The sequence below is a fragment of the Coptis chinensis genome, chromosome 2 (genome assembly GCF_015680905.1).
Source record: "Coptis chinensis isolate HL-2020 chromosome 2, ASM1568090v1, whole genome shotgun sequence".
Classification (NCBI taxonomy): Eukaryota; Viridiplantae; Streptophyta; class Magnoliopsida; order Ranunculales; family Ranunculaceae; genus Coptis; species Coptis chinensis.
Genome location: NC_141457.1, coordinates 51,813,863 through 51,840,227, shown reverse-complemented (window position 1 = coordinate 51,840,227; position 26,365 = coordinate 51,813,863). Strand labels below are relative to the sequence as shown.

Here is a 26,365-nt window from a genome sequence, read left to right as displayed (position 1 = left end):
GGAGTTTTGACATCTGTCACGAGCCTCCTTGTGGCGTTAGTGTCAAATAATTATGATGCATATTGGAGTTGTGTTCTAAAATGTGTTAAAATCTTGGAGAGGCTTGCTAGGAACAACGATGTGCCACCAGAATATACGGACTATGGTATCCCGTCCCCCTGGCTTCAAGTTTGTGTAAAAATTGCTTTGCTATTATTTCACTACTTCTCCAAGAAGGTATAAAACCGACAACATGGGAGTGGTAAAGAATGTTACCTCTCTATTAAGCAAATATTTTTTGCTTCTTCCTTTCATAAACAAATTCATTGTGTTATTTGTTCTAGATGTGCGTGGCACTTTGGAAGAGTGGAAATGATATTTTTACTATGACACCTTCAGAGTTGATGAAATGGAGTTGTGAAATACTTTTCTTTTGTCGATGGTAGGTATATTGCAGGAAAGATATACTTAGAATAGTTTACTTGAGAATCTGAACTGATTTCTGTTTTTGGTACGCCAATAGGATTGAGATGTTTGGTGGGGGTTTTCGAGGATCTTGTAGTTAGGAGGGGTTTCATTTTGTTGAGTGTCTTTTTGGTTGGGCCTATTGAGGTGGGATTGCCATTATTTCTTGGTTGTCGTTTCTTGTGTCTGTGTATTAGTTTGCTTTAATTTTAATTCCATTTTCTTTGTCAACAGACCATACTAGTTGTATGATATTGCAATAGCGTCTGAATAACTGTTGTTAGATTCCCGTTAGGATGTCATAATCACCTTTAATATTGTTTATTAAAATGATTTAGACCATTGGATTCACGTATTAAGTTACTTACTGCAAAGTGGCTTGGACTAGTAAACAGATGCTTATGTCTTGGAACGATATGCTTGGTGTAGGTTAAGACAATGAGGGCTCTTCAGTATTTTCCAACTATTGAAGATCCAAATACCCAAAAATCATTGTTTGAGGTTTGCCTTCTGGCATAGAATATCTTGAAGTTACCATGTGTTACATCTGCCAGCTTTATTCTTGGTGATTGTAGGTTTTGCAGCGTGTTTTAATGGGAACTGATGTTGTGAAAAATGTGAACAAAAACAATGCATCACATGCTGTTCTTTTTGAAGCCCTCGCACTGGTATGTTTTTGGCTTCATTGCCATTTGGGTGTGAAACAATGCATCACATGCTGTTCTATTATAGTTGTTGTCGTTTCAATTGTTTGATGTTTTTTTTTTTAAATTTGTTGTATACAGATGGATCGATATCAGAGGGTGGAGAAGCCTCGAGCAAAGACACCAATAAACGAGAATGAGATAAGGATTACTATTCAAGGACGCATGAGGAATTACATTACTTATGCCAGTATTCTCCTCCAGGTCTGATTTTAATGTTTTATTAGACTATATAATAATTAATAAGTTTCTATTCCAGTATAGCTACACTTTTAATCTTATTACCATGACTGGAATATGAACATGTATGATAGAAATTGATGGGTTAAAGCTTACTGTGCTTCTATATTTCTTTAGGATAAAGGGTCTAACGAGATTGTTCTTAAAGCTATGGGGAGAGCTATCAATAAGAATGTCATGATTGTTGAACTAATTAAGGTACTAACCACTTTTTTTTTTTCCCTCACAAGTCACAAACATTATCTAAGATGAATTTCCATTTTCCAGAGAAGGATTGCTGGTCTCCATCATAACACATCTATTGGATCAATTGATATTACTGACATGTGGGAGCGCCTTTAGAAGAAGGCCAAAAGAATTGCTTCCCAATTTGATGAGTCGTGCTCACCTCAAGCTCCTTGTCAAGGTAAAAACTTAAACCCCACTCTCTATTTTCTTAATTTTCAACTCATCAAGTTACTATAAGGTTTTTTTTTTATGCACCGATTTTATGTAACCATTGTTTATGTCGTCGAGATATGGGAGTAGACAACAAATGCTCTATCTTTAGGGGGGGGGGGGGGGGGGTCAAGTATTTAATTAATTGCATGAATTTATTTAGTATGATTGTTTTTCTGAGTTCATTATTTGTTTTGTGATTTTTTTGGAATTAGATGGGTTTTGTGGAGCGGTACTAGGATTTATATTGAGTGAAGCCATTGTCACTAATGCTTGTTATTGCATTTTTGAAAATTCAGGATTGCTTGGAAAATCGTATAGAAATTTGTAACCCTTAGTAAATTTAAATTTGTAACCCTCAAAACTCTTTTGAAGTTATATATATAGTTCAATGAATATAATATATTTTTTTCAGGCGTTTGCTTGTGTTTATTTACTTGTCAAATGGTATGAAAAAATATTGGTAATTTTATTTGCTTCTATATGAAACCAGGTGGTGCAAGTTCAGGGTAGGAAAAAAATTAAAATAATTTTTTTTACCATATCAACACATTAGTAACGGTTGTAAACCATTGCAAAGCAAAAAATAAATATTAAAGTATCCATCAATAGTCGTTACAAATCAAACTTTGCAATGTTTTTTAACCGTTAGTAATTGTCACTCTGCAACGGTTAATAACCGTTGGAAAATTTGGTTTGCAACGCTTTTTAACCGTTGAAAACATTTCCAACACTTTACCCACGTCATATTTCCAACACATTAGCCCGCTTTCTGCAATCCCTCTTGTAGTGCCCTGGCTTGCCACGATAGTAGCAACCTTATTCTCTGCCCCTAGAATTTGACCTAGAGTTGCTTCGGTTCAAATTCCCTTTCTCTTTTGGCCTTCCACGATTACTTTTATAACCGTTACTAGCTGTAAGACCTTCCCTTTTAGCCTCCTCGAAGCCTGCTGGCTTTTTTCTTGTTTCTTGAGCTAATACTACTACAGTCACATCATCAAGTTCTAGAGTTTCCATGTTGCACATAAGAGATGTAACAAGATGTTCATAGGAGTCTGGCAGAGAATTGAGGAACACAATAGCCTTGTCTTCTTCTTCCAACTTTACCTCCAATCTCAATAATTTGTTTACCATCCTGTTGAATGTATTGAGATGGTCCAGCATGTTTGTTTCTTCTACTTGCTTGAGGCTGTAGAGCCTCTTTTTCATGAATAGCTTGTTGGTGAGAGATTTCGTCATATAGAGCTTTTCAAGTTTTTCCCAAATTTCTACAGCAGTTTTTGAATCCATCACGTTGTACATAACATCGTCGGTAATGTGCAAACGAATTGTACTTAAAGTTTTCTCATCCAGATCTTGCCAAACTTCATCTGTCATGCATGCTGGCCTTTTGGATACCCTATACAAAGCCTTCCTTGTCCCTTGCTGTGTGAGTAGATCCATAACCCTTTGTTTCCATAAAGAGAAATTGTTCTGACCATCAAATTTTTCAATTTCAACTTTAATTCCGGACACCTTTGCAGCCATTGCGAATACTAACCTTTGCTCTGATACCACTGTTGTTTAATCTTGGCTTAAAACCGAATTCCCAAAGACCGTATCGCACTGTACAAGATAACAAAGTAAACTAAAGCAATAAGAAAACAATCACACAGAACAAAGAGATTTTAAGTGGCAATATGCCTAGTCCATTGCTAATAGATATTGATTAGCAATATATGGTGAAGAAGAAGTTATTACAATCTCTACAACGCTGCTCTGTCTTACCATATGCCTATGGCTTGGGTTCATATTTATAGACACAGAAACGTAAGACACTTCTAATACAAAACTGACTCTGTTTCTAAAACCAAAATAGGAGGAATCTGTAAGCTTTCCTATTCCAAATAGAACTCCTATTCTGAACATAATTATGACTTATGAGCCATACATCAACAAAGGCTGCCTACTGTATTCCTGCTGACATCACCTTAGAACATGTGCCTGACCTAACCTACTTTCCCCAATTAGTCCCTTACAAACCGGGGTGTCTCGTGGCCACGGTTGGGCAAATCATCGCCGGACTCCGCTTACCCCTCACTCACCTTGATGTTGAGGTATGCAACCATTTTAACATTCCCCCTTGCCAAGGCATTGACAACTTCTGGAGGGTCATGTATGCCGCGAACCATTACAATGAATCTGGGGTACCCAAGATAACGGTTCGTGATATGACCGCCCACTATTACATAAAAAAGAGTACAAAGGACGTCAGTGTCGGATATCATTCCTTTTGCGTCCGTCCAAGGAAATAGACCTTTGTCCTCCGTGTCACCTCTTCAAACAAGGAATGGCACCATTATCCGCTGTATGTCTCCAGAAACTTTCTATCCACGGATCTTCCTCCTGAACTGACCTTTAATCATCTGGCTTTCCTTGCCAGTGGTGAGTATCCTTTTTATTTACCATTCAATATGCATGTATCGTGGTTCCCCATCTGATCTTGCAACTCTTTTCTACAGGTTGGAAACCAGACTCGAAGTTGCGACCTTACGACCATATCTCCTCCACTATTTTCCAGAAGATCCGCGATCTGGGACCCTCCCAATCCGCGGTTCTTGGAATTGGCCCCACCACCGCCACTCCGCTATTGTCAGATCCCCAACTAAAGGCCATTGGAGGGTATAGTGCCCCCTTTTTCCGTCCCCCTCCACCTAAGAAATGAAAACCTCGGAACTTACCACCTCCCCCAAAAAGACGCCACCACAAGAAATCCCGACACTCCCCAGCAACTACCCGCAAACCCCCACCTTATTCCTTCAACTCCCCTTCCCCTTCCGCAGCTTATCCCTCTTACCAATCCCTGACTACTTGGGAAGATCAATATCTGTCCATTCATTCTCCATCTGTGGCTTCCCCCCACTCTGACATGGGTGCTAACAAGAGAAAGTTGTTTGACAGTGACTCGGATGAGGACGCCATCACCGAGGTTGCCCCCTCCACTGTTGCCCGCTCTTCTCCTGGCCTGGCTTCCAAGCGTCTGCGGCATTCTGCATCTGATGAGCTCCCCACCACTCTCAATACGGTAATACCTGCTGCCCCCACTCGTCCAGAGCAGCAGTCTGGCAAAGAGGCGGCTCTCAGATCTGGTGAGGGGCTTGCTGACCCTGCCCCTGCCTTTTGCCCTACCTTCAAGGTTCGTAATCGCATTGTAAACACCAATGATTCGGCCTTGGAGAACCCTGCGGTGGCCTCTTCCCTGTTCTATGGGTCTCACCTTCCCAAGGACCTCGCCTATGCGGAGGGGGGCTCATTTGATCATCACAGAACCTTGTTCTACACCGGCTGGGAGAAGGTACTCTTTTCCTCTAACTTGGTCGCTTTCTTCCTTCGCTCTAGGTAGCGTAACCCTTCCTCTCTCTTTCAGATGAGCTTAGACATCTCCTACATGATCCGCGGCCTGTTTGGTACTAAGTCCAAAGTGGAATTGCTGGAGAAAGAAGTCGCCCGACTCGAACAGCTGAATGAGGCCACGGAACTAGATAAGCTCAAAGCCCAGGACGAGCTCAAGTCCGATGAGGCCTCCCACCTGGCATATATGGATAAGGTTAATGACCACCTGAGTCATCAGTGCGAAACCTTGCTTTTGCAGCACAACGCAGCCACCTCAGCTCTCTCCCAGAAACACTAGGCAGACACTGCGGTCCTTCTCAAACAGCATGAAACTGACATGGATGAACTCCAGGATCATTTCCAGGCACTGGCCGACAAGGGTGGCTAAGAATATCAAGGAGGAGTATGACCGGCTTATCAAGGAAGGCCGACTCCTTCCAAAAGCACCTGTGTCGGCCCCTGGATCCGAGATTGTTGTGGTACCCGTGGATCCTGCTTCCTCAACTGCGGTCTCAGCTCCTGAGATAGCAGATTTGGTGGCTGGGGCCATTGATGCGGCAGCGGATGCCGCTATTGAAGAGGATGCTGATGAAGTGATCTGCAAAGATGCTTAGACGTTTTTGTGCATAGTTCTCGTGTTTCTTGTCTTGTTCTTATTATTGTTGTATTTTGCTACACTCATCATTCTACACTTCTATTCTCTTTTATTCTCCCTAATGATCGTTGATGAGGATTGATCGCCTCTATTTGATTGTGATTGTTGTGTTATTCGCTTTGCAAAATCTATTTTTGTCTATGTCTTATCTCTTTGTGGGCCAAATAAAAGGTAATGCACCTCTCATAACGAAGCTCATGTTACCACGTTTACTCCCTCCTACTGAAAGCAACTCGATTTGCCTTCCCCCCTTTGACTCTGTAACTCGATTGCCCATGCCTGTGTCAAGGGGCACCTCACCTTCTCCCCACTTAGGCCGGACCTCTCGTCCGCGGCATGGGACAACTCCCTTGCCTCCGCTTGCCTTGGATCTCATGTCCGTGAACCGGGGCAACTCACTTTGCCCCAGTTCGGTTCGGACCTCATATCCACGATGTGGCAGCTCATTTTTGCCCCAGTTTAGTTCGGATCTCTTGTCCACAAATCAGGGCAACTCACTTTGCCCCAAGCTCGGTTCAGACCTATTATCCGTGATGGGGTGGCTCATTTTTTGCCCCAGTTTGGTTTGGACCTCTTGTCCGCAAAGGGCTCATCCCCTTCACTCTTTGTGGTTGTGAGACCAATCACTATAAGTACGAGTACTCCCTCAAAAGTGCCATTGTATTATATATTTACAAATAGCTCAAGTCTCTTAGGACAAACTTTCATTACATTCAAGTGTGGAATTTCTTTAACATCCTTACGTTCCATGACCTCTCTATCACCTTCCCCTCAGTGGTTTGTAGTTTGTAGGTGCCAGCTCCTCTAGCATCCACCACCAGATAAGGTCCCTCCTAGTTTGGCCCTAACTTTCCATCACTTATCTTTTTGGTACTGGGGGTTACTCGGCGAAGCACAAGATCTCCCACCTGGAACCATCGCGGTCTCACCCTCTTGCCATACTGTCTCTACAATCTTTGGTGATACTCCTCTAACCTGATGTGCGCGGAGTCTCTCCTCTCTTCTGCCAGATTCAAATCCCTAGCTAGTATGCCCCAATTCACACCCTCTTCTATTGCCCTGGTCCGTGTTGTGGATGCCACCATTTCTGATGGGATTACTGCCTCTATGTCGTAGGCTAAAGAGAATGGGGTTTCTCTGGTGGTAGTCCCCGACGTAGTCCGATATGCCCACAGCACATGATTTAACTCATCAGCCCATGCCCCCTTCTTATCCTCCCGTTTCTTCTTGAGGTTGTTCATTATAGTCTTGTTGGAGGACTCCGCTTGTCCGTTTCCCTCTGGATTGTATGGGGCTGAAAAACATTGTTTCACATGGTACGCTTGCAGGAAATCCTTCACCTTTGACCCAGGAAATCCTTCACCATTTCTGATGGGATTACTGCCTCTATGCCGTAGGCTAAAGAGAATGGGGTTTCTCTGGTGGTAGTCCGCGACGTAGTCCGATATGCCCACAACACATGATTTAACTCATCAGCCCATGCCCCCTTCTTATCCTCCCGTTTCTTCTTGAGGTTGTTCATTATAGTCTTGTTGGAGGACTCCGCTTGTCCGTTTCCCTCTGGATTGTATGGGGCTGAAAAACATTGTTTCACATGGTACGCTTGCAGGAAATCCTTCACCTTTGACCCAGTGAATTGAGTTCCGTTGTCCGCGATAATAGCGTACGGTAACCCAAACCTGCATATGATGTTTTCCCAAAGAAATTTGACCACTTGCTCTTCTTTTATTTGCTGCAGCGGCACAACCTCTATCCATTTGGTGAAATAGTCCGTGGCCGCGAGCATGTATCTCCTCTTGCCACTGGCCATGGGCAGCGGTCCTACTATATCCATGGCCCACATGGCGAACGACCAAGGGCTAGCCACATTGTGTAACGGTTCTGCTGGCGCAAATATCAGCTGAGCGAACTTCTGGCACTTCTCACACTTCTTCACGAACTCTACTGCATCTCTTTTCATGTGGGACCAAAAATACCCCTGAGTTAACAACCGATGTGTTGTGGTTCTCCCTGCTGAGTGACTCCCACAATCCCCCTCATGAAGCTCTGCCAACACTGCCTGTGCCAACCACGGCCCCAGACACTTCAGCAACAACCATCAAAGTTCTTTCGATATAACTCGTCACCCAGCAAGGTGTACCTTTGTGATGTCTGCTCTATCTTTCTCTTCTCTTTCTTGTCGTTCACCTCTTTCCCAGACAAAAAATACTTGATGGGATCCATCCATCCCCCCTCCTTGGGGGCGACGTGAAACACCTCTTCTATTTCCTCGGTACTCGGTTTCATCAGCTTCCCTACCTTTATAGTCCTTTCCTCGGAGCCTGGAATAGCCGCGGCTACATAGGCTAGGGCGTCTGCATGCCGATTCTCGCTGCGTCCCAGATGCACGAATTTGATATTTCTGAACTTAGCTGCTCTTCGGTTCAGCACCTCCAAGTATCTCATCATTCGAGGACATCGCGCAGCAAAGCCTCCGTTTGCTTGGCACACCACCAAGTTCGAATCCGAATATACAGTTAATTCCTTCACTCCCAAATCCTCTGCCATTTTCAGTCCCGCTATCACAGCCTCATACTATGTTTCATTGTTGGACGCTGCGAATCCCAGCTTCATAGTTTGTTCTATTATGTTATTATCCGGCATAACCAACACGATACCTATTCCGCTGCATGCATCTATGGCCGACTCGTCCGCGAACACCTTCCATCCATTCCGCTCATCCCACGGGTCCAAAGCACTACAAGAAAAATGACTTTTGGCCACAGGTACAGATGAGTTTTAGCCACGGTCATAGGCTGTTGCATAATAACCACGGGCATTAGCCGTGGCTAAAACTTTTGACAGGTGTGGCCAAAGTTCTGTGCGGTTTAAGTTTAATTGGGTTTTTGGCCACAGCCCAAAAATTCTAAAACCGCTACAAATACTCTCTCGAGGTTTATCGAAAATTAAAAAAACAAAAACAAAACAAATACTCTTTGTCTCCGTTTTCTTCCCCTCTCCTCTCTCACGGCAGTGACGCAGACACGCCACTCTCCTCTCTCTCAGGTAATCTTTTCTCTGTTTTGTTTTCTTCTTCTGCTAATCTCACTTCGAACATCTCTAAATCATTATTTTTTTTGAGAAAAACTTCGTCTTTAATCACTAGGTAATTGTTCTTCGTTTTTCCCCTCATGTCTCTCTATCCCCTCTCACAATTCTTGCTTTTTAAGAGTTAGTGTTTACCAATTTCTATGAAAAAGTAGTGTTTGTAAGGTTTGTATTGTTAAAATTTAGTTTAAATGGAATAATATCACTCATGGTTTATGATATTTGTTGTGAACAGGTCCGGATTATTGTTTTTTTTCATTTACATCAGGTGAGTTTTTCTCCCATCTCTGGTTTGGTGTTAACTTGAAATGGGTTTTTTCTAGAAAAGTTGAAATTTGTTTTGTTTTACTTATCTTGGTTATAGATCTTTGTTAGTAATTGATTCTATCACCAAATGGGGTTGTGTTATTGTTATATGTTAGTCCTGATTCTAAGTTAAAATGGGTTTGTGTTGGTCGTTTGAGTTTTTTAGGTATAACTAAGTTCAATAAAATCACATTTGTTTGGTATGTGACTTACTAGATGATAGATATTTGCTACTTGTTGACGTGATGTACTTGCATTATGTTCTCTATTTATTATACCTATCTGCCTAAGGTGTAATTCAGAATGTTAATTGTAGTAAGTTGTAGTGTTGATTAGCTAAGTGTTGGGCATTTTTATGGAATTCAAATCAATATTTTGTAAGGTCAAATATACCCATTTGTTATTTATTTTAGAAGAAATAATTTAATATATGTAATAATTTATTATATTGTAAGTGAGAGTGTCTCACATACAAATTCATCATGATTCTAAGCACCTTAAGAATCCATTTGTCGATACCAAGATTAGTAACTTGGATGCTATTGTTGTTATTGATACTTCTTCTAAACCAAAGCCTAATGTTCGTGGTAGTCTCAAGAAGTAATTGTTTTAATATTGAGTCTATTGTTGAAGTGTGTGGTAGTTGGTAGAAGTGAGTAGGAGAACCGTTACTTGCTTCTTTTTATTTTTATGCTCCTACTCTATATTATATTGAATGCAAGTTAAGATATTGCTACTGGGTTAACTAAAATACGCTACTAATATGGGCGGTATAATTATATTTCTTCTAGATAACATCCTACTTGGTTGCATATGATATCATCTTTGTTGTTACTGTTCTTTATCTAGTTTCAATTTATTTTTTAAAGTGAGAATGTAGTTTGTTTTTTTTTGTATGCATGCCTCAATCAATCCATTTTTTTGTGTGCTTCCAATTTATTTGAATTTATGGGTGCAATTAGGTTAGATTGATTGTTGGATGTAGTACTTGTGCTATTTTAGTCTCTCCCAACGTGGAGTTCATTATTTACTTATGTGGTGGTCTATTATGTGTATGGTTTACCTGCCATTGTATTTTCAGCTCTAACTGTTTTTGATTTATTCGTATTGCAAGAACTACAGTATGGAGGGGTTTGGGGTGATAGATAAAAGTTGGATTGATTTACCAAAAGAGGACGATCGTTTTATTCATGGTGTTAATCAATTTGTACAATTTGCAAGGGATAACTGTCACCACAAGGATGTGATCCCATGTCCATGCAATAACTGTAGAAATAGGGGTCGAGCACTAACCCATGAGGTGGTCACATTGCATTGTTACCAAAAGGGCTTCTACAAACAGTATACATTTTGGAGAATGCATGAAGAAACAAGTCAGCCACCAAGTGTGGCAATTGAAAGGGGTGGAAGGTCAAATTCCACTAATTTTGAGGTGGGAGGGGACTTCCCCTTTTTTGAGGAGAATGTTGCATTCAGTACCTTCGTAGAAGAACTTGACGGTGATAACTTGGATGCTGTTATTGAACAATGTTCAATAGATGGTGCTCGAGGAATAGTTGAGGAAGATCCTATAGTTGAGGAAGAGCCTGACACAATTGAGTCTGATAATTTTCGTGAGGCTTTAAGTCCTTTATATCCTGATTGTGAGGACTTTACAGTTTTGAAATTTGTCGTCAAGTTGTTTCGGTTAAAGGTTACACATGGGTGGACAGACAAGAGTTTTACGGGACTCCTCGAATTACTTCATGTGGCTTTTCCACGTGACAACAAGACTCCGGAGAATACTTATAGGGCAGAAAAATTAATAAAAGAGTTGGGCCTTAAATATGAGAAAATTGATGCTTGCCCGAATGATTGCATGCTATTTTGGAGAGATGATGATTGGAGGGATACTTGTACTACGTGTGGAGCGTCGAGGTACAAATATGCTGATATCGAACAAAAGAAGAAACATATTAGGATTCCAGCAAAGATACTCCGATACTTTCCAATTACGGCGAGATTAAAGAGGTTGTATAGTGTACCATGGGTGGCAAAGGAGATGTGTTGGCACTCGGAAAATCGATTGAAAGGTGGAGAGATGGGGCATCCAGTTGACTCATCTAATTGGAAATTAATTGATTGGAAGTATAAAGACTTTTCAGCTGAAGCTCGTAATGTTCGATTAGGACTAGCGACAGATGGTTTCAATCCTTTTGGAACTTGTGGCACATTATACAGCTCTTGGCCTATAATGTGTGTTGCCTATAACCTTCCTCCGTGGCTTTGCATGAAACCCAAATTTACCATGCTCTCTTTACTCATCGAAGGGCCACAACAACCAGGAAAGGATATCGACATATATTTACAGCCTCTTGTTCGTGAATTGCAATCTTTGTGGAATACCGGGGTGATTGTGAAGGACGCAAATAGAGGCAAGATGTTCAATATGCGCGCAGTTTTGTTATGGACTATCCATGACTTTCCTGCGTTAGGTAACATATCTGGTTGTAGAACCCATAGCAAATATGCTTGTCCCATTTGTGGTCCAAATACCTCCTCATTGAGACTCCAACATAGCCAGAAATTTGCTTACATGGATAGTAGGCGATTCTTGCCCTTGTCAGATGCTAGTAGGATGGACATTAGACCAAGCACCTTTAACAAGACTGAAGAGCTTAGAGAACATCCTTTGAGATTGATCGGACTGCAAGTTGAACAAATGACACAGAATCTGAAAGTGCAATGGGGTAAGGGCAAAGAGAAGGAAAAAGGGAATGGAAAAAGGAAAAAAAAAGGGAAGTGCGGTAGAAAACAAAAAGAGGACAACGGGGATGGGACATGTTTTTTCAAACAGTCGATATTATTTAGTCTTCCATATTGGGCAGAGCTTCTTATCCGTCACAACTTGGACGTTATGCACATTGAAAAAAATGTTTGTGAACTCCTGATTGCTATGATGTTGAACACAAAAGGAAAAAACAAAAGATAACGCCAATGCACGCAAAGATTTGCAACTTCTTGGGATTAAAAGGAAGTATTGGTTGAGTGATCAAAATGGTAAGAAGGTTATGAAGCTTGGGGTGTTTTGGCTTCGAGCGGAGGAGAAAAAGTTGTTCCTTACGAGCTTAAGAGATCTCAAAGTACCTGTTGGGTTTAGTGGTAACTGGAAGAATATTGTCCAAGGCGGTGCGAAGGATTTGAGTGGAATGAAGTCTCATGATTATCACATTTTGATGCAACATTTGCTTCCAATGCTGATCCAACATGCATATCGAGATAGGAAGGAAGTCCGACATGTGATCTTGAGTATTTGCACATTTTTTCATGCGTTATGTTCGAGGAGACTTGATGTTGACACTTTGCATGCACTTGAGAGGGGTATGGTCAGGACTTTATGTGAGCTTGAAAAATTTTGTCCTCCATCGGTATTTGTAATAATGATGCATCTACCTATTCACTTAGCGTATGAGGCTCGTATGTGTGGACCAGTATTCTAACTAATAAGATTGTTTACTTAGCTTCATGGTTGGTTTGTGTTAAGTTATTATGTTATAAAATTCTTAATTTTTTGAAGGATGATGAAGGTTTACAAGGATTATGTTACAAACAAGGCACGTCCTGAAGGTTGTATTGCGGAGCGATACTTGAAAGAGGAAACCATGAACTATTGCACTGGTTACAAAGGAGGGAAATAGTCTTCTCCAGAAGCTTGAGCGAAAGTCTAGTGGTGAAGAAGTAATACCATCAGATGTGTTTGATAGTGAATTTGATGGGGCTGATGAAGTTGGCCCAGTTGGTTTGGGTCATACTTATCATTTGGTAGGTGTTGAATATGAGCAAGCACGCAATTGGGTACTGAAAAGCCATCCAAGATATGATTGGTGGTACACGATGTATTTCTAAATTTTAAAAGTTGAAATTATAACTTCTATATACTTAAACAGACTATTGCTTTAACTAATACATATATTTATAAACGTAATATCTTATTTAGGGAGTACACTGCAGATTTGGAAGCTCGTAGGCAGTGTGCAGGGAGGAAGGCAGGCCAATATAAGGTGTCCATGGACGACGAGTTCATTCCTTGGTTGAGAAGACAGCCTGAGTTTTGAAGACATAGAGGAGGATTCTTTCAAAAATATAGTGGTGGGACCAGTGAGCTGTGCCATGGTGTACAAGAAGTATTGTGTCAATGGTTTCCTCTTTATTACAAAAGACTATCAGGAGAATAAGAGGAACCAAAATAGTGTTGTTTGCACAGAGTGTCCGACTACATTCCGGGCTAGCGCGAAGGATAAGAACCCAGTAGAAGATGTTGCAGAATATTACGGTGTTCTTACGAATATCATTCAGTTGAAGTATCGAGATGGGTACCAACCTGTTTTGTTCAAGTGTGAATGGGTTAAACTTAGACATGGTGTGAAGCTAGATGTGGAAGCGAACCTTAAAATGGTAAATTTGTCAAATCAAATTAGTTCGGATAATATGAGTGACGAACCATTCATTCTTGCAGATAAAGCTTCTCAGGTTTTCTACTTTAAAGATCCAAAAGATCCCGACTGGCATGTGGTTTTGGAAGTCCCAAGAAAGGTGTATTGTGATCAAGATGAAACATGTCTTCTATCTGATGACCCAATTGAAGTTGATCCTTCTTATGCAGAGCCTAGTAACCTTGAACCATCCACAGATGATCTGATTTTTAACGATCCAGACGATATGTTTGTGGTTGTTGAAGACACTAGGAGGAAGAAAAGACAAAAAATGAATTAGTTCACTTTAACTAAATGCTTATCTACATTAACTATGTTTAAATTTTGAATCTATGTTTAAAATTTGAATACCTGTGTTTGAATTCTGAATACCTGTGTTTGATTTTTCAGGTTACATAATTATAAATGGATATAATGTTTTCTAATTTGTTTTTTCTAATTTGTTTTGATAGATTAAATGTTATGCAATATTTGTGTTTTGATACATCATGTTTTAAATACTTGAAAAATGCATGTTTTGAATATTAAGAGTTTCTGGGACTTGTTACAATATGTACAGTAGCCTTCATGGGAACTCCATCTCAAAACAACTTGAACTTGTCCGAAAGTGACTCAGAGGACGACATGGAGCAGACTAATTATGGTAAGAATTTTGAATTTTGTCTAGTTATGTGTTTTACTGGGGAAGTTTCTTCGATTTATTAGCCATTTATCAAAAGTGAGAAGGCGAAATGTCTTCCACGAATAAAAGGAAGTCGCTTCGGGTGATATAGATAGATAGAAGTAGATCGGCAGATCCAGTTAGATCAGTTATAGGTCTCATTATCGTTTAGACATTCAGAAAGGCTATGTGGCTTCACACTCATTCAGTTATTGCTATTTGAAGGATTTCTTGTTTACCGTATATGAATGCATGTGGAATTAGATTACTGTACTGGTTCTTAGATTGTAATTCATTTTTTCTTTGATCTTAATATTTTCTTTAGTTATTACAGGAATTGCATCTGAACTTTAATGTATACTAATTGACAAGTTTACTATGTACTTACAGATAGGACTCCATCTACTCCAGAATCATCCAATGCTCCTAAGGAGACTAGAGTCTAGAGGTAAGGCAAAAGGAATGTCAGATACGCCAAATACGAAGAAAAAAGTTTGGTTAACATTGGACCATCTTGAACAACCATGTCACCCTTTAGCAGAGGTAAGTAGGTTTTCCTCTGAATGTGGTGTACTTGTACGGCGTGACGTCCGGATATGCTATGATACTTTTCCAACCGCGCGGCGATATACACTAAAAAAGTCATGGGTGAGGCATGGAGGCGTCATAAGAGCACCTTGTATAAAAACTTAGTCAAGGGCAAATCTCCTGCTGTTGTTAAACAAGGTCCAGCTCCAGAAGGTGTCAATCTTGAAGATTGGCGGGTTTTTGTTGATATCTGCAACACTGAAAAATTCCAGGTTATCTAGTCATTAGTTTATTAGTTGTGAATCTTATATGTATATTCTCTTATATATTGTTTTGTATATAGGCTGCTAGTGAAAGGAACACTATAAACCGGTCAAAACAAACAACTCCTACTTGCGTTGGGAGGACACCCACCCAAATTATTCAACAGCAGATTGCTAAGGAACAGAACAAGCCAGTTCATATGGTTGCTAGGCCTGAATCTTATATCCGGATGCACAAGAGGAAAGCTCCATGCACAGAACCAGTTGAGTGGGAGGTAAGTGTCATTTTCCTAGTAGGGGGATTGTTGGTAGTAAGTTATTTAAGTTGTATCAAGGTTTGATTGCAGTCTTGAGCTTTAGTGTAATACTTTACTTGGTAAGACTGTATTATGGTTTCACTCCCGTTGTGTTGAATAGGAGAGGATTAATGAGGACATGTCTGCAAATTCAGGGTTTCCAATGACAATCACCGACGATGCCGTGACAAGGGTATGCAAATTAGGATGTTAGTAGTGCATTAAATGTTTGTGCTATATTGTAGGTAAAATGAAATGTGTTTGGATACAGGTGGTTGGCAAAGATAGCAGGGGCCGCTGTCGGGCTATGGGTCCAGGGGTCAACAAAATAGCAATGAAGAGGATGGAGCTTGTTTTGGATCAAAACTATCACTTGGCAGAAGAAAACTCCAAGCTATGGAAGGAGACTCAAACAAACCAAATGAATTTTGCTATGCAATTAGAAGAGATTAGGTCAACAATGTTGAGGCAACAAGAACCATCCACGACCAACTCTTTTGGAACTTCCAATAGTATACCTCGCTCTAGTAATGCAACCTCGGTATGTGATTGTCTCTTTTAATGCTTTACTTAAGCCTTTGTAAGTTGTTTGATTTTTTTATATCCAACACCTTTGTTTTTCAGCCGGAAACCTCAAAGATTGGCAAAGAAGTTAATTTACTTGGTGGTTGGCCCCTTGACATTGTGGCAACTGGATGTGTTAAAGAAGTTGACCCCACCTATAAGTTCCATGAAAGGTGCTTGGGAGAGAGATCTTACTTAGTTTACGTTGATGAAGTACATGCACAAGATGCTGCTATACCATTCCCTCATGATGCATGGTGTAAGAATCTAGGAAAGAGTTGCCCAGGAAATGTTATATGGCCCAAGTCATGTGTTGAGTTTCTGTCATCTACATCGCGGTCTTGAATAAGTTTACTATCTTTTTTTTTGTTTATGATACATGCCTATGGGCATGTTTGACTATGTTATCTCTTTTGCTATTTTGAAACGCGTTTCTATGTTTATGTCCAAGCTACTACCAAACTGGTATCATTTTTTTTATTCAATGTAATACTTGTCTTATTTTGCTAATATCAATGTATTGAATGTTTGCTTTCTCTGTTTTTGCTAACCCATTTTTAACTCCGCCAATGCAAGTAAACTTTACGTTTGCATTTGCATTGCCGGTCCCAAGCCCGGAAAAAGGAGGAGGGAGAAGTGGTGTATAATATGTTTCTCTTTGTATTTAATTCTGTTTATTTTTCTCTGGGCTGTAGGGAAGAGCTACCAAGAGGTACAAGGGCAACCAATATCACTGTTATCCCTTCGCTAATGGCATGTCCATCTATCACTCCTAATGTCCCCAGTAGCATCTGCCTAGCCATGTCATTGACGTGCAGTGCATTCCAATCCAAGTAGACTTGTGTGCTCATAAATGATTTCCTTTTTGCAGTTTAACTCTATCAAATGCACAAATACGAATATCTAACAAATGATATACTTGGGAATTCTTTTCTTATTATTGTATATGGTTACTTGATGTTTCTTGCTGCTAGTTATCTATCAACTGGAAGTGAACTTTTTCTTGAGATTCTTGGTCTTGATATTGTTGGTGGTCTTTTTCTTCATATGCTTGGTGCTCTTCCTGATGCTCTGCTTATTCTTGGTCAGTGTCTCACTTTTCATTTTGATCTGCTCATTTTTTTTAAATTGTAGTAGGTAAGAATGAAAGTACTAGTGTGATTTTGCATTGTAGTAGAAATTTGAAAACTTGGATTAGTCTGATGGTTGGTTGTTTAAGGTGGGGATTTGATCGATTTCGCAACGATTTACCGATGTCAATTGAGAAATATCATTGATCTCTGTTATTGATGCAAAAGGGATTATGTTTTAAGCAATGGAAAGCGTAGTTCTTTAGAGCTGATTGGTGAATTCAGGTGCAGTGAGCATTCAACGCATTACAGCCTCGCAGTAAGAACTAAACCACTTCCCCTCATCTCAAAGTTTCAATCTTTTTCCATCTCCTCATTTCTTAATCTTTCATTCTACAGGGAAAAAAGAAGGAAGGAAATGCAGCAAAGTACATCACCGAGAACAAAAGGCGTCAAATACCTACAAGTCTCACTTCAAGACTTGGTATATATAATAATATGTCAATTATATTACTATTCTTGTAACAAAATTAATTGTTAAATTTGTATAGGAGACTATGTATACTCAAGGGAGTATATCCAAGAGACCCAAAGAAAAGTCTGAAGGGAATCATAAGACATATTATAAGATTGATAGACTTATTAAGTGAAAGGTAACAATTTGGGACTTTTAGTGATATTTTTCGTGTTTTTTATTAATGTTGTGGGGTTTCAGTTTTTATGTTTTCGAAAGTGTTGGTTTTAGGTACCGAGTTTTATTGATCGCTTAGAGACTTGGATGATTGTTTGACTATGGTGCGTTTGTTTTTGCGTTGCCTTTCAATTTGGAGAGGGCATTGAAGTGGATCGTATTCATAAGTGTCTAAGGTATTTGGTGTTTTAAGTAATATTGTTTTGGAGTTTTGTTTGTTTACAATTATTGTTGTGCGAAGATGGTGATAGAAGCCTGTAAATGCTTTATGTAACTACATAAGAAAATTTGGGTCAGTGGAGTGCTTAACACAAAGATTTGCAAAATATTAATATAAGATAAGAAAATGTCTGATGAAGTAGACTTGAAGGTAAAAAAAGGGGTGATAGCCCCAAGTGCAGCAGGCAAGTATATATTCTATATCCCTTGAATTTCATGGCAGTCATATTTTTCATAACTACATTTTCTATAGAGTATTAAATTATAAACATGTAACTATAGATCTTCTTCTTATTCTTTCAAGATGAGACCTGAGGTAAAAAAAGGGGTGAAACAGAAGAGAGAGTGCATGAACTAATTTACAAGAACCGATTATTTTTCAAAGCATCCCTTGTTTTCCATGTATGGAACTGTTATTGAAATGTTCACACAACAATTCTCACAGTTGAAAGAGCTAGGGTAATATGATTTTCAGCTAAACAACTAGTGAAATTCACTTTGTTGGCATTGCCATTATTCAGTAACTTGTGTTGTATGTGGAATGTATCTGATTTTAAGCTGAGCGAAATGAAATTCCAAAAAAAGGGGAGGAAGAAGAGAGTTAGGATAAACAGAGGGAGGTACCTTTCCCTTGTTTTTAAGAGTGAAAATAGGAAAAGTGATTTTCTTCTCATTTCTAAAGGCATTTGTTTTCTAATAGGAGCTTCTTTTTATATCCCTTTTTTTTTTGGGGATTTTAAGAGTAATTTTGAGGATTTTAAAAGTAAAACCGATGCTTCGTTCACTTGAAATTTTCGCGTTTATGGCGTCTATGATGCAGAATTACTAACATGTAGTTGAGGCTTTCAATCAATCATGGAGAAAATTGCAAAGGAATTTTCTAACGACCATGTCGCCAAAAGGAAACTTTTGATGGAGCATTCGAAGGTCATGTATTGAATATCTTTGTAGATGAAGGAAATCTCAAATGGAGCTTGTTAACGATCATGTCAACAAGAAGGAAACCTCTTGTGGAGCCTGAAAAAATAAGGTCTTTTGAGTTATGAAATAGAAATTTGAGCTGATATTTAGAACTGTGAAAATGTTTTGTTATCCTTTGTGTGTGTGTGTGTGTGTGTGTGTGTGTGGTAGTAATCATTTGATTAGCAAGTACTCACTGAATTGGCAACGTGTACTCTCGAATGTTGATTGATTCTTAAAGTTAAAAGTAGTCGTGGCTTTAAGAAGCACATCCAAGTGTTTTTATGTATAACACCAATTATCGACCTCTCTCTCTCTCTCGTCTTGGAAGCGGGGAGGGATTATGTATAATAGGCGATGTCTATACCTTTTTAAGCATAAGTAAAGCTCATTAACTATGCTTCTGTGCTATTGCCTCTGCTGAAAAAAAGACAGAGCTATCGCAACACAAAGCTCTATTTCAAATTAAGGGTAACTTTTTACGTATTAGCTTCCTCTATGTCAACTTTTTTTCTACATGGTTCTCTGTAGATTTTGCATTAAAACTTCGAGAAAAGGTGATGAAGTACAAACTGTAGACATCACCGTATATAATTACTTTGTGGATCATCTCCAGATAGCGATATCTGAATCTGAATCTTTTCCATGCCTTGATGTTGGAAAGTCGAAGCATCCTATTTATTATCCACTAGAGATGAATAAGACATCTAGTTTTACATGTAATTCTCTGTATTCTTTACGGTGCATTATCAGTTAATGCGGTTCATTGTTTCCAAGTTATGCGAGCTTCTGCCACTACAAAGGTACAAGAAGCCAATATCTTCAGTTCAGAGATCGGTGCTTGTAGATAAAACTAGACCAAGGCCTCGAGAAAGGATGGAGGTTTTAGACAAAGGCCTTAACTTCATAGCAGACAATGTAGGTTTCATCTTTCCATGTGATCTTAAGAACTGTATTAATGTCTTTCATGGTTAACATTTATTATTATATTGGTTTATGTGGTAGGGCTCAAAAACCAACAAATACAATGTGGATCCAATGTTACATGCATGTGGTATATCCATCGATTCTCAACCAATTTGTAGTCCAAGGCGTGTTCAGCCCGAACCAAAGGTTTCTTGCTTGTTAAATAATGCTGATTTATAATTTCAAGAGAGCTTCTTAGGTATATATTGTTATGACAGACTCACGGATACATAGTTCAAATGATTATGTATTTACAGTTGATAGTGGGCAGAGGAGAAGATTTGAATCCTCTAAGTGGGTCTTTGGAATTTTATGCGAGAAGGTGATACTTACGAGTCAACTCTTAAATACCTCAAATTTTTACCTCTGGTGTGAATCTACTTTAATTGTTTTGCATCTCTTGCTAATGGGATGATTCTGCCAATTATCTATTTTGAAGACACTATGGAGGCCAGTCTTACTAGAAAACTGGATTGTCAGTAAACTTTTCCCTTCTGGCAGAGGCGCATGTTCTCAGAATGATCTAATAACATGTGCAAAACAAAAAGGCTTTTAAGTTTTTCTTCATTACAATTTATGCATCGTAAATATGTTTCTTTCTTCAAATGAGTACCAAACATATATTTTTCCCTATCATTATTTGTATGTATGCTTTTTGTTTGTAATTATTTCTTTATGTTTACGCCTTTGAGAACATAAGCATCCACTTCAGATATTTGAGGAGGATCGGCAAATGGAACGATGCACCTCCTGCTGTTAGAGTGGAGAAAATGTTTAAGGATGATGGAATGCTTCCCAAATAAGCCCCCGAGATTTATCCTCTGCTTCCTGCCTGAGAAGAAAACAAGCGATCTTTATGGTTAGCTTCTCTCTCTCTCTCTCTCTCTCTCTCTCGGAAATGCTATTTCTTTAATAAGTTAATGGTTTCTAGTAGTTGAGTTTATATCTTCTGTAAGGTCCCTGGAAGAGAAACTGTCTTGTTGTACATGGAATCATAAATCAATGTGTTGCTCCAGAAAAAAGTCAATGACCATTATATGACAAATGTTGTTCTCAAGATGAATGCAAGAGTAACAAAATCTTCCAACTTTTTTCTGCTATCCATTTATTTTTCTGCTACTTTTATCGATATTGTCTCTTGTATTATCTATTTGCTCTCTCACCTTGCGGTTGGGTGGTGTCAATTCAAGATCGCAGCTGAATTCAGAAAAAGAATTCCTTTCATCTCCACAATTCCTACCATTATTCTGGGAATGGATGTCTCCCATAGCTCCCCTGGCCAAGATAATGTGCCATCTATTGCCGCGGTACTAGTAATCTCCTTTGTAGCTTAGAAATGGAAAAGTGTTGATGACATTCCTATTAGGTCATTCTCGAGTATGTTTAAACCCCTGTGATGTTGTACTTGGTAGTAAAACACAGCGACCGTCTTGGTTTTTTAAATGAGTAGTTTGGTCTAGCAATTTCTTGACACAAGTTCCTTGAACTAGTAATGAAAAATGAAATAGGCCTATACAAAAATTTAAGCGTCTGGAATAAACTTCTCCCAACTCTCAGCTAGGGCCGCTCCATCGATCTTTCATTGGTCAAACTATGACCCAATAGACGCTAGGGGTTCAATTTTTCATTGGTAAAAGACTAAAAGCATGAAAAACTACTTAATATTTACGCGTTAAAGTGTCCTTCTCATTGACTTTGTAATTCTAATTCGCTGGAAAATGCAAGGGATGGAACTGATCCTACATCAGGCTTCTAATTTGATCATGTGGTTCAAAGGGGTGATAGCCCCAAGTGCAGCAGGCAAGTATATATTCTATATCCCTTGAATTTCATTGGTACTAATTAGATCGTGTGGTTCTATATATTCTATGCTTGATGCTTTGTGATTTATTCCAATGGTACTAATTAGATTTTTCACAGTATGCAACTGGAATCTTCACTGTGCTTCTGCTACATTTTAGGGAAAGCCTTAAAGTAAGTATGCATTGTTTCGCCGTTTCACCATTTACGATGTAAAAAATATTCAATTAACTTGTACATTTTGTTCCAATCTAAATTCTTAGTGTTTTGAAACATTCAGGGTGAAATTGGTGTTTTCTTCCCCTTGATGGTGCTTCGATCCTTGGATAGCTCCGATGGTCCTCTAAACCAAAGAGCGAGTGTTCTTCGGTAAATTTCTTTCTTGAGCACATATTGTGAATTTATTCGTGCTTCTGCATTTGGTTTGAGTGTCTAGTTTTACAGACAACAATGTTGTTCGTTTTGGGTGGCTACATGTTTTTGGTAGCCTTCGTCTTTGTACTTTCCTTTCTCTTGTTTTTTCGATGTAATCTTGGATTTGGCGGGATGCTTGAGAGGTATGCAAGGACCCCAAATGCTTGTAGACATATTTGTAAACTATGACTGTGATCTTGAGGCAGCAAATTTGTTTGAGCGCATGGTATATAATCTAAAATGTCACTCCACTAGCTGTTATCATTACTCTGATCTTATGTACCTCGACTAGTGCATATTTGTTTTTGGTTCTACCCGAAGGTTCTTGCTCTATCAAAGATAGCGCAAGGAACTTTTAATGTAGATCCACACTCAGCTATCTTGCATCCCAAACAGCGTCAATTAAAGGTTCGATCTCTTCAGGTAAATTGAAGTATTTTTCAGTTGTTCACAAAACATGGGTGATAGTTGACGTCCACAAATTTTTCATTACCATTTACCTCTTTTATTTAAATGTGTTCTTTCTAGTGCCTTGTTAGCGTATTAAAATCAGCGGGTTGGTCGGGAAAGCGTCATATAGAGAACATGGAAAGCAGAATAGTAGCACTCAGTTCACTGAAGAAGATGTGTTTGCCAAAGATTATATGGAGTTGAGAAGTTACAATAGGGCACCCTTCACTGGTTTTCACTTAGGCGTCTACTCAGCACATATATGTTTGACCTCAAGTTCATCCAGTATAAACACTTGATGCTCTTTCACCATTTTTTGTCCAATGCACTTGGAATTATATAAGTTAGTTTCGCATCGGGGACTTCACTCTTAATTCACGTGATATCCTAATATTTATGTTATGGCATGAAGCTGCCTTAGTACACTAATGAGATATGCATCGTCAAGATTCTCTTTTGATCTCATTGTTACTTTGTTTGTCTCTCTTACCAGGTTCTTGCTGGTAGCTACTTCTCGGTGGCAGGAGCTCTTGTGGGTCTACTGAAACCTAGTACGATGAGCATATTTGGGACACTTCTTGCATTATGGGGCCTTGTCAAGGAAGGGCTTCTTGGGAAACCACGCGTGAATACTGAGATCCCGCAAAAAAAGCATGTTGATTGCGCTAGTATGTGCTTTCACTTGTATAAAGTATGATGTCAATAAAATTGTTAAAAGTAGTCCGACTCGACCCTTGGCGAAACCCCTACAAAGATTCTTGTGGGTTTGATTGAAATGATAGAATTTTGTATGACCTGTAGGTGTGATGCGAATTGTATGAATTTAGTATGGCGCTAGAATCAATTTTTTTTATCCAATTCAATACATTTGCCATGGCCATAAACTGTGGCTAAACATTATATACAGTCCAATAAAAGGCATTTGCCACGGCCTAGACCTGTGGCTAAATTATAGATCCATTCCAAAAAAGGCAGGGGCACGGGGTCGTGTGAGCAATAGCCACGGTTTAGTGCTGTGGCAAGTGGGAATATTCACCACGACCCATGTAACGGTTTATAACCGTGGCATAAAATGAAGCTTTACCCACGGTCTTTAGCTATGGCCAAAGATTAGCCACAGGTGCATTGGCAACGGTCGTGTAACGACTTATAACCATGGCAAAAGGTCTTTAGCCACGGTCAATGACCGTGGCAAATGCTCAGTATTCTTGTAGTGAAGGGTCTCGCTCCCCACCCTCTCGGTCGGGATTCATGAGCATTTCTTACCCCCAAGTAGGATCCTCCGCCGGGAATTCCGTTAAAAACTCTGCCACTGCCTGCGCCTTTTTCGCGGTCCAGATCTGATACTGAATTTCATAAGAACTTAACATGACTGCCCACTTAACCATTCTCCCATATTTTTATGCCTTTAGCGCCTGCTTGAGTGGCAGGTTAGTCACCACCACTACTGAATGTGCCCCGAAGTAAGGTTTCAATTTCAGAGCAGAGAATATCAGTGCCAAGGCATACTTCTCCACTCTACTGTATCGGGTCTCGGCATCCAGCAAAGTTTTACTCTGGAAATACACCGGCTTCTCCACCTTGTCCACTACCCTTACGAGGGCTGAGCTGATTGCATACTCCGTAACCCCGAAGTAGAGGTATAACTTCTCGCCCTGCTCTGGTCGCGACAATAACGGAGCCTTTCCTAAGTAACTCTGCAATTCTTGAAAGGCCTTTCCACGTTCCCACATCCACACAAAATCTAGAGTCCTTCTTAATAACCGATACAGCGGCCTGCATTTGTCGGATGACTTTGAAATGAATCTGTTCAATGCCGCGACTCTCCCCACTAACCGCTGCACTTCTTTGTCGTTCTGAGGGGAGGGCATTTCCACCAGAGATCTTATTTGTTCGGGGTTAGCCTCTATACCCCGATGGGTAACAATATACCCCAAGAATTTCCCGGTAGTCACTCCAAATGTGCACTTATCCGGATTGAGCTTTAGGTTATGTCTCCGTAGTATGCTGAATGTTTCCCTCAGCCCCTCCAAGTGCTCTTCCTCTGACATACTCTTTTCTACCATATCGTTTATGTATATTTCAATTCCCTTCCATATCTTGTCCTCGAACATCTTTTCTCCCACCCACTGGAAGGTGGCCCCCGCATTCTTCAACCTAAACGACATCCTGGTGTAACAATAGGTGCCCCCTTCCACCACAAAGGACGTCTTTTCCTGATCTGGACCGTACATCGTGACCTGATTATATCCCATAGATGCATCCATGAATGAGAAAATTTTGAATCCTACCGTTCTGTCCACTAACTCATCAACTCGCAGCATAGGGTAATTGTCTTTAGGGCATTCTGTGTTGACGTCCGTAAAATCCATGCACATCCATACCTTGCCATTCTTTTTGGGTACTGCGACAACATTGGACAGCCAGTCAATGAACTCTACCTCTCTGATTATCCCTGCCCCTTTCAGTTTTGCTACCTCCTCCCGAATTCCTTTGGCAAACCTCGGCCTCACGCTCCTCATTTTCTGTCTCACTGGCTTCGCGTCCTCCTTCATGTGCAGCCGATGGCACGCGAAGTCAGGATCCAAACCCGTTCAATTGACCAGGCGAACACATCCTTGTTCTCTATCAGACACTGTACTAACTCTCCCTTCCATTCATCTGACAAAGTGGACCCCACTAATGTGAACTTCTCTTCCTCCCCGACCCCTAAGTTTACTACCTCGACCTCATCCAGAGTCTTCGGCCCCATGCCGAGCTCCTCTTCCTCGTCCATCGCCGCGATCTGTAATTGCTATGCTTGCCTTTTCCTGGGGTTTGAGGGCTCCCCTTCGGTTCTGTGGACCATTCGTTTCACCGTCCCCTGATGGCTATTCTTGGCTACCACCTGATCTCCGCGGACCTCGTACATCCCTGTTGGAGTGGGGAATCGCATTACCTGGTAGTAGGTCGATGGCACTGCCTTCATCTTGTGGATCCACCGCCTTCCCAGAATCGCATTGTATTGGGAACTGGCATCCACCACCATAAACCGAGTAAACACTGTCACCAGACCCATGGTTACCGGCAGCAAAAGCTCTCCCATTGGCTCTGTCACACTCCCATTAAACCCATATAAATTGGTCCGCGGTGCTCTGAGTTGTCTGGGATCAATTCTCATCTCCTCCAAGGCTCCACTGAATAATAAATCCACTGCGCTTCCGCAATCAATTAACACCCTTTTTAGCATGTAGTTTCCCATCACCACTGTGATCACTAGTGCGTCCTCATGGGGGGAATCAATAGCTTTCAGGTCTGCCCTGGTGAACACCATTCGGTCCCCTCCTTCCGCTGACCATGGCTTTGGTCGCGGAACCCCATTAGCTTTATTGATCTGCTGAATACTCGCGGTTCTTCTTATCCTTTCCTGGTGCGTATTATGGCTCAGAGTCTCCCTACTGTAAATGACATTGATGGTCCCCAATATTCTTCCCCACGCCTACGCCTGCTCCTCATTCGGGGCATCCGCTACAAACTCTCTCATCATTCCCTTTTCAACTAATTTCTGAACCAACCATTTCAATGCATAGCAGTCATCGGTCTCATGGTTTTGTACCTAGTGGTAGGCACAATATGGTTTGTTTGGCATCTTGATCGGTGTACTCCACGGTCCCTCATACCCCAACCTATTTTTTATCAGCGGCAGAATTTCACTCAATGGGTTGGTCAACAGTGTTCGCTCCGGTTCACGGTAAGGCTTCTTTTCCCTGTTTTCTCTTCTTGCCC

At 40.3% G+C, this 26,365-nt stretch overlaps 3 protein-coding genes across 3 annotated transcripts; 1 reads left to right on the top strand and 2 right to left on the bottom strand.

The window, feature by feature from the left end:
- Positions 1-7,938: 7,938 nt before the first annotated feature.
- Positions 7,939-8,400, bottom strand: LOC147516487 (uncharacterized). Its single transcript, XM_086593293.1, has one exon. It carries the CDS (start codon positions 8,398-8,400, stop codon positions 7,939-7,941), a length of 462 nt encoding a protein of 153 aa, XP_086449419.1.
- Positions 8,401-10,369: 1,969 nt separating this feature from the next.
- LOC147516486 (uncharacterized) lies at positions 10,370-13,340 on the top strand. The gene is made up of 4 exons (XM_086593292.1): positions 10,370-12,139; positions 12,201-12,716; positions 12,913-13,080; positions 13,173-13,340. Exons 1-4 carry the CDS (start codon positions 10,370-10,372, stop codon positions 13,338-13,340), a joined length of 2,622 nt encoding a protein of 873 aa, XP_086449418.1.
- A 12,054-nt stretch (positions 13,341-25,394) lies between these two features.
- LOC147516485 (uncharacterized) lies at positions 25,395-25,913 on the bottom strand. The gene has a single exon (XM_086593291.1). It carries the CDS (start codon positions 25,911-25,913, stop codon positions 25,395-25,397), a length of 519 nt encoding a protein of 172 aa, XP_086449417.1.
- Between the last annotated feature and the right edge of the window lie 452 nt (positions 25,914-26,365).

What these genes read in the sequence shown, in the direction of transcription:
- LOC147516487 (XM_086593293.1), bottom strand. Translation starts at nt 8,400, where the DNA reads ATGGCAGAGGATTTGGGAGTGAAGGAATTAACTGTATATTCGGATTCG.
- LOC147516485 (XM_086593291.1), bottom strand. Translation starts at nt 25,913, where the DNA reads ATGGTGTTCACCAGGGCAGACCTGAAAGCTATTGATTCCCCCCATGAG.
- LOC147516486 (XM_086593292.1), top strand. Translation starts at nt 10,370, where the DNA reads ATGGAGGGGTTTGGGGTGATAGATAAAAGTTGGATTGATTTACCAAAA. An exon ending in TTATCCGTCACAACTTGGAC is followed by an intron (nt 12,140 to 12,200) that starts GTTATGCACATT and finishes TGAACACAAAAG; the next exon opens with GAAAAAACAAAAGATAACGC. An exon ending in ATGAGCAAGCACGCAATTGG is followed by an intron (nt 13,081 to 13,172) that starts GTACTGAAAAGC and finishes ATACTTAAACAG; the next exon opens with ACTATTGCTTTAACTAATAC.